The sequence below is a fragment of the Aedes albopictus genome, chromosome 2 (assembly GCF_035046485.1).
Source record: "Aedes albopictus strain Foshan chromosome 2, AalbF5, whole genome shotgun sequence".
Taxonomy (NCBI): Eukaryota; Metazoa; Arthropoda; class Insecta; order Diptera; family Culicidae; genus Aedes; species Aedes albopictus.
The window spans coordinates 204,217,929-204,225,957 of record NC_085137.1 but is presented as its reverse complement, the minus strand read 5'-3'; the positions used below and the strand labels follow the sequence as shown (position 1 = coordinate 204,225,957).

Here is an 8,029-nt window from a genome sequence, read left to right as displayed (position 1 = left end):
CAGACATGCTCGATAAACAGGAGGAACCGCCGGGGCTCAGTAGAGTCTTTTCCCAAGCAATAGTTCCAAAATGTTCGACGTGACATTTTGGACAAAAACTGACTGCTTTATATTAACTGAACAACGTTACTTGTGTATGACTATGTTGATATTTCTAGACTTCGCTTGTGAAAATGACATGGTTCATCTAGGTAGGACCGATAGGACAATTGAACGAATTTGAATATTTTTAATAGTATTTGCAGCGGAATGAAAGTTGACATGAAATCTTTATTATTTTAAAATTTTATTGCAATCAACTGACCAACTTGGCGTATTTTTGATTATCTCTTAGATGTTCAGAAGTTCAGTTACATGTTTTTGTGGATTTTGGACCGATGACAATTTAAGGACACAAGAGATGAACACAAGTAGAAAACGATTAGCGAAATCAAGAAAACAATTTGACACAGGATCGACTATATTTTAACCCTCTAATACCCAAATTTTTGATTTTGATCTAAATATCATTTTTCGTCATCTAAAATCGATTTAAACATGTTTTGGAAGATGATTCTTCTTAATTCTCGATTTCGTGAATTTCAGTTTTTGATTTTTCTAATTTTTGTTTTTGAACATTCCCACATTGTTATATTTTTCCTGGAAGCCTATTTGGGATACGGATTTTTTGAGATGAAAACATTTTGAGATTTTATGATTATTGTTAAAATATATTTATTTTAATTTTTTTTCATGGAAAATTTTATTTTCCGTGTAATTTTAAGGAAAATAATTTTAGAGTGTATTCGATTCCCTTAAACTATTAAACTAGGATAGAATGATTTGGGAAAAATTTGAAGTATGTTAATTGTTGCGATTCAAAGCAAAATAAACAATGACTTCTAAAAGGTGACTAAAACATCAAGTTTTCAATGATTTTAAAAAAATGAAAGTATGCTTCAAAATATGCCAAAAAATATTTTGAGATGAACAAAACAGTCATGAATATCAGGCACAAATATAAAAATTTTGATTTTCCACGAAACAAAAATTACAAAACTGCTCAAACTATACCCCGTCTAAAGGCGGGATTGGGTATTAGAGGGTTAACATACAGGGTTCGATTGATTCGATGAAAAAAAAAATGACATACGACAACTGACTTAACGAGGAGAAAAACACATTTAAGGTTGAAGAATTCGTCATTAATATAATCGTCATCATTGAAAATGCAAAAGCAGTTTTCTCGTTCAAAACTGAATCGGTTGCAGTGAAAATATATTCACTGTGCTCTATTCACCACCCGCAACACAGTGAATACATTTTCACTGCTTAAATTTCAGTTCTGAACGAGAAAATTGCTTTTGCATTTTCAATGATGCCGATTATATCAATGACGAATCCTTCAACCTTAACCATACCAAAAAATCAAACAAGAAGACAAACACAAACCGTGTGACCATAACGCTACATAGGCAAATCCTGACTGACTGACCAATTGAAAACTTTCCAATCTTCTACCGTATCTTTCTGAGTCAGTTGCAACAGTGTACGGCTGGCAAACTGCTTCTGAAAGATTACGTACTCTTTTCTATCTTCGGGTCTAGTGTAGAGGTTTCAACTCTATTCAGAGTGCAGCTAGAAACCTAGCAAAAAAAAAAATGTTTTTAAGTTGGGATGACTCTTCCAGTTAATAACCAACATTTTCTGTTCTCTCGACATTTTGCCCTATGAATCTCTGTCACGGTTTGTATAACCTAATCATCTGAAAAATAAGTTATGTTTCTGTTATTTAAATAGGGCTTTTCATTTTTCATTGCCTTACAGCTTCAATTTTCGTTACTCCAGTTAAGTGTGAGTAGCTTTCAAATTAGCTGAACATGACATAAATTCATCAGCTTTGAAGTTCCAATAGAACGTAGCTTTATAAAGATTCACTTCAGAAATTAATGCCACAACAACCTAAACTGTTGTGAGCTTTTATTGGGATGCAATTTTGAATCTTCCCTACTTTTACTTTGTTATCGGACAGTAATCGACCAGCTGTATAACCTGCAATAGACGCCCTAAGATTTTTGTTCCTCATTGTAATGCCGTTTGGTTTTAGTGCTTAACGCAAAACATCCAGTGCATATACCAAACTTAGTAAGTAAAGCTGTTCCTCGAAACTTAAGTCCAGTTGTATCTATCCGGCTCATTCCGCTTGCGCGGACATGATGATTGTGATGCGCGTGCTTAATGCTTCAGAAAATTATTGATGCGCCAGTTACGGTGTTTGCTTTTGTTGTTCGTTTCCTGTATAAACTTAAATCTAGCTTTTTATAAGTCTATAGCGTGATATATATGCGTTTTCGTCTGTTTGCTGCATTTCTAAACACAGCTGTATATTTGCGCCTATGTTCACCAAGCTGATTCCTCACTGGGTTAATAATCTTTTTGTATTCACATCTTTCAAAAACAGATCAACTCTTCTAATATATCGTTTTTTTTTCTTCCTAACTTTATGTTTTACTACTACTATTCTCTTCCGATGCCTACCACCCACAAGCTACGGTTTCATCGCATGTCGGTCTCACATAATCTTTTCTTTTTACAGTAGTTGCGTTATTTTTTTACAATATCAGTCTGACGAATATTAACTCCCATTTGCTTCAACAGATATCTCGCATATTGTTTAGCTTCTCTTGCATCTTTCACTCTGTGTTATAAAAAATATACTTTTTATAATATAGACGACACTCCTGTTACTGTGCACTCATTCTCTTAATTATGTTTTTTTTCTGTTCATAGCGTCTTTCTTGCAATCCCCCAGCAAATCAAATAAAGCGTTTGTTTGTGTCCTTCTTACTGTTGACCTGTTTCTTTTGCTCTTTTTTACAAACACCAGTTTATTGTGTTTCTTTAGTTTGTTTTACTGTTCTATCAGCTCAGTATTGTTAAGTTGCTATTCTGTAATTTGAATGGTTGCCACTGTCCAATCGCTTGCTATTAAGTAGTAACTTTTTTATCCTGAAAAATGCGTACAATGTTCCATATTTGGTTGAAATTTATCTAAAAACCTGATTCTATATTTTTGATATTCAATTAATTCGTTTATCTTTTTTTTCTATTAGATTTCGTTCTAGCTAGTGAAATGTAGGTTTTTTTTATTCTGATTTGGATCGTCAAACGACAAATTTTGCTTTAAATGATTTAAAATGCTTTTCTATCGAAGAAGGTTCCATCGAAAAGTTTGGTGAGACAAAACCTATCGACTAGGTATGAAATGCTTTTTCCTGTAGATTATGGATGATGTGAGTGCGAAATAACCGAAGTTTGTATTGACGGTTTGGTACAAAACAAGTCTACTAGAGAGCCACTAATGCTTTTCCGGTATGAACGATTTGGGATTGTGCGAGTGATGTTCCGCTAAATATGATAACACCACTAATTTGACCACTTCGCATCAATCGATGAAGATATGAATGCAGGGAAGGATGAAGATCTGAATGATTCCACTACAACTCTGCTGGAATGATGTTCTCACTTGTTCTGGTAAATGTCACTGTTCTACTGGCGATTGTTCCATTTTCTCACATATTTGGGTAATTGAAAGTGTGTGCTATCATGTTTTACGTTGTCCCCTTGTGGGTTGTTGGTATTGATTCCGGTTTTAGTTGGCGTAGTGGTCGAATGAACCCAGGTATTCAAGAGCAGCACGGTAGCAGAACTGATATTGATCCTAAAAAGAGAAGAGGCACTTATAAATGAGTTTTTACGAAAAAAGTATAGTAAAATTCGTTCCCATAAGCTTGAAGAGTGGTGTCAAAATGTCGGAGTATTATCGGAGGAATGGATGGAAGGTATCGTGTGTCCCATCTACATAAAGGGCGACAAGTTGGATTGCGGGAGCTATCGCTTGATCACACTGCTGAGCGCTGCCTACAAGATACTCTCTTAAATATTATGCCGCCATCTATCACCGATTGCAAGACAGTTCCTCGGGCAATATCAGGCTGGATTCATGGGTGAACGCGCTACAACGAATCAGATGTTCGCTATCCGCCAGGTGTTACAGAAATGCCGCGAATACAACGTGCTTAAATCGGCGTATGATACAATCGACCGAGACCAGCTATGGCAGATTATGCACGAATATGGATTCCCGGATAAACTGATACGATTGTTCAAAGCGACGATGGATCGAATGATGTGCGTAGGTCGAGTATCAGGGACACTCTCGAGTCCCTTCGAATCTCGCTGAGGGTTACGGCAAGGTGATGGTCTTTTGTGTTTGCTGTTCAACATTGGAGCGTGGGCTATAACAGAAGTTTACATGACATATCATGTAAAAGTCATAAAATATCATGGATACTTCCATTATATGTCATGTAATTCAGCATGACTTTGTGAATTTACATGACATAGAACACAAATTTACATGATATATCATGTACACCAACTTCAACTTCAGCATAATAAACGTGCACAGCCCACACTCCGGAAGTACTGATGATGACAAGGACGTATTTTACGCGCAGCTCGAACGCGAGGACGATCGCTGCCCAAGCCACGACGTCAAGATCATCATAGGAGATTTGAACGCCCAGGTAGGCCAGGAGGAGGAATTCAGACCGACGGTTGGTAAGTTCAGCGCCCACCAGCAGACGAACGAAAACGGCCTACGACTCATTGATTCGCCGCCTCCAAAAATAAGGCCATACATATGTAGCACCTTTTTTCCAACACAGCCTCCCTTATCGTTAAACCTGGAGATCTGATTGACGGACGGCACTTCTCCGACATTATCGACGTCAGGACCTATCGTGGCGCCAACATCGACTCCGACCACTATCTGGTGATGGTCAAACTGCACCCAAAACTCTCCGTTATCAGTAATGTACGGTACCGGCGACCGCCACGGTACAACCTAGAGCGACTGAAGCAATCGGATGTCGTCTCAGCATACGCGCAGAATCTCGAAGCCGCGTTGCCAGACGAGGGCGAGCTCGATGAGGCCCTTCTAGAGGACTGCCATCGGATACGTGGAACGGAATCGACGGAACGAATGGTTCGACGAAGAGTGCAGAACGGTTTTGGAGGGGAAGAACGCAGCGAGGGCGGTAATGCTGCAGCAAGGGACTCGACAGATCGTGGAACGTTACAAACAGAAGCGGAAACAGCAGACCCGCCTCTTTCGGGAGAAAAAGCGCCACCTGGAAGAAGCGGAGTGTAAAGAAATGGAACTGCTGTGCCGTTCCCAAGAAACACGGAAGTTCTACCAGAAGCTCAACGCATCCCGCCACGGCTTCGTGCCGCGAGCCGAAATATGCAGGGATGAAGACGGAGGACTCTTGACGGACGGACGTGAGGTGATCGAAAGGTGAAAGCAGCCCTTCGATCAGCACCTGAATGGCGTGGAGAACGTAAGCACGGGAGCCCACGGCAACGGAAGAAACGACGACGCCAGTGCAGCGGAGGACGGAAATGAACCAACTCCCACGCTGTGGGAAGTTAAGGATGCCATTCACCAGCTCAAAACCAACAAAGCAGCTGGTAAGGATGGTATCGCAGCTGAACTCATCAAGATGGGCCCAGAAAAGTTGGCCACCTGTCTGCATCGGCTGATAGTCAGGATCTGGGAAACCGAACGGCTACCGGAGGAGTGGAAGGAAGGGCCCCATTTACAAGAAAGGCGGCCATTTGGAATGTGAGAACTTCAGGGCGATCACTATTATGAATGCTGCCTACAAAGTGCTATCCCAGATCATTTTCCGTCGTCTGTCACCTGAAACGAATGAGTTCGTAGGAAGTTATCAGGCTGGCTTCATCGACGGCCGGTCGACAACGGACCAGATCTTTACCGTACGGCAAATCCTCCAGAAATGCCGTGAATACCAGGTCCCAACGCATCACCTGTTCATCGAATTCAAAGCGGCATACGACAGTATCGACCGCGCAGAGCTATGGAGAATCATGGACGAAAACAGCTTTCCTGGGAAGCTGACTAGACTGATTAAAGCAACGATGGACGGTATGCAAAACTGCGTAAGGGTTTCGGGTGAACTATCCAGTTCATTCGAATTTCGCCGGAGACTGCGACAAGGTGACGAACTCTCATGCCTACTTTCAACATCGCTCTGAAAGGTGTGATGCGACGAGCCGGGCTCAACAGCTGGGGAACGATTTTCACAAAATCCGGTCAATTTGTGTGCTTTGCGGACGACATGGACATTTGGAACGGTGGCAGAGCTGTACACCCGCCTGAAACGGGAAGCAGCAAAGGTCGGACTGGTGGTGAATGCCTCAAAAACAAAGTACATGCTGGTAGGCGGAACCGAACTCGATCGGATCCGTCTGGGTAGTAATGTTACGATAGACGGGGATACTTTCGAGGTGGTGGAGGAATTCGTCTACTTCGGATCCTTACTGACGGCTGACAACAACGTGAGCCGTGAAATTCGGAGGCGCATCATCAGCGGAAGTCGGGCCTACTACGGGCTCCAGAAGAAACTGCGGTCGAAAAAGATTCATCCACGCACCAAATGCACCATGTACAAAACGCTAATAAGACCGGTGATCCTCTACGGGCACGAGACATGGACCATGCTCGAGGAGGACCTAAGAGCACTTGGAGTTTTCGAGCGACGCGTGCTAAGAACGATCTTCGGCGGTGTGCAGGAGAACGGTGTGTGGCGGAGAAGGATGAACCACGAGCTCGCTGCACTTTACGGCGAACCCACCATCCAGAAGGTGGCCAAAGCCAGAAGGATATGGTACACACTACGAAAAAATCAAAATTACTCGTGACGTAAATTTATTCCACAGAACGTAATCAATTTAATGACGTAAAGTTATAGGCCTTCTGACTTAATAATACGTCATACTTGTGAAATTGAGTTCAATGTGACGTAAACAATTTGTAAATCGTGCATCATTACGTTTCATATGCCTTAATATTCAGTTAAATGTGACAGAAAATTACGTCACTTGGGCGTTAAAATTTACGTCATATGTGTTGCTTGAATATGTGCATCCAGAGTGACGGAAATTTACATGATTTTTTCTAAGTGTGTAGGCAGGGCATGTTGCAAGAATGCCGGACAACAACCCTGCAAAGCTGGTGTTTGAAACTGATCCGATTTGCACAAGAAGGCGTGGAGCGCAGAGAGCACGATGGGCGGACCAGGTGGAGCGTGACCTGGCAAGCATTGGGCGCGACCGAGGATGGAGAGCGGCAGCCACAAACCGAGTATTGTGGCGTACTATTGTTGATTATGTCTTGTCTTAATGATGTTGAACAAATAAATATAATATGTGTATAGCCACAAAATCATCAAGTTATAAAATTTTGCACGGTCGATCGAAAAAAAAATATATTCTTTAAACTGAACTCACCTCTGTTTGCACCATCGCTGGCCGTTGCGATCGCAGTATCCGCACCGTCTGGAACACATCGAGCACACCTTCGTACTGCATTCGCTCCAGTACTATACTGAGCGAGATGAACACACCGGTCCTCCCAACGCCGGCGCTACAGTGCACCGTTATGGGCCCATCCTGCCCGAATTGCTCCTTTGTTTTGTGCACTTGACCGATGAAGTCGATAAAACCTTCGCCCGATTTTGGCACTCCTTGCTCGGGCCAGTCGATGAACTGGAACTGGCGTACCGTGCGTGACGACCCATCTCGCGCATCCGTCACTTTGAACTCGCGCAGCTTGTACTGAGGCATGTTGTACTCCGCGATGGGATCGACCACATAGCACTGATACCGTACCGATCGTTCGTGGGGCCAGTATTGGAAACATTTCTCCTGTTGAGACAAAATACAAAATTAGTCTTATGAGATGTTACAGGTGATCTACTACTTACCCTTCCCATTTCTTTGAGCTTAGTTAACATCACAACGATCGTAGAATTGTGCTCCCACAGCATTCGCCAGAAGTCCTCCGCTGTTTCCTGCAATGGTCCTTGTGCAGCAATGTACGCATTGCGGTATCGATAGCTAAAAAAACAGTTCATATTAGCTTACTATAATCTCTCAACGATCTGCACAAGAAACTGCCACT

General features: G+C 42.0%; 1 protein-coding gene across 7 annotated transcripts in view; it reads right to left on the bottom strand.

Annotated features, from left to right (window-relative positions):
- Window positions 1–1,636: 1,636 nt before the first annotated feature.
- The window catches only part of LOC109425214 (tyrosine-protein phosphatase Lar), an 830,826-nt gene continuing 824,433 nt past the window's right edge, over window positions 1,637–8,029 (bottom strand). For all 7 annotated transcript variants that reach the window (XM_062851024.1, XM_062851023.1, XM_062851025.1 and 4 more), the window contains 3 exons: window positions 7,833–7,965; window positions 7,357–7,773; window positions 1,637–3,700 (listed from right to left, as the gene is read on the bottom strand). In XM_062851024.1, the coding sequence (XP_062707008.1) occupies window positions 3,632–3,700; window positions 7,357–7,773; window positions 7,833–7,965 (619 nt within the window). In that variant the 3' untranslated portion in view covers window positions 1,637–3,631. The remainder of the gene's footprint in view (window positions 3,701–7,356; window positions 7,774–7,832; window positions 7,966–8,029) is intronic.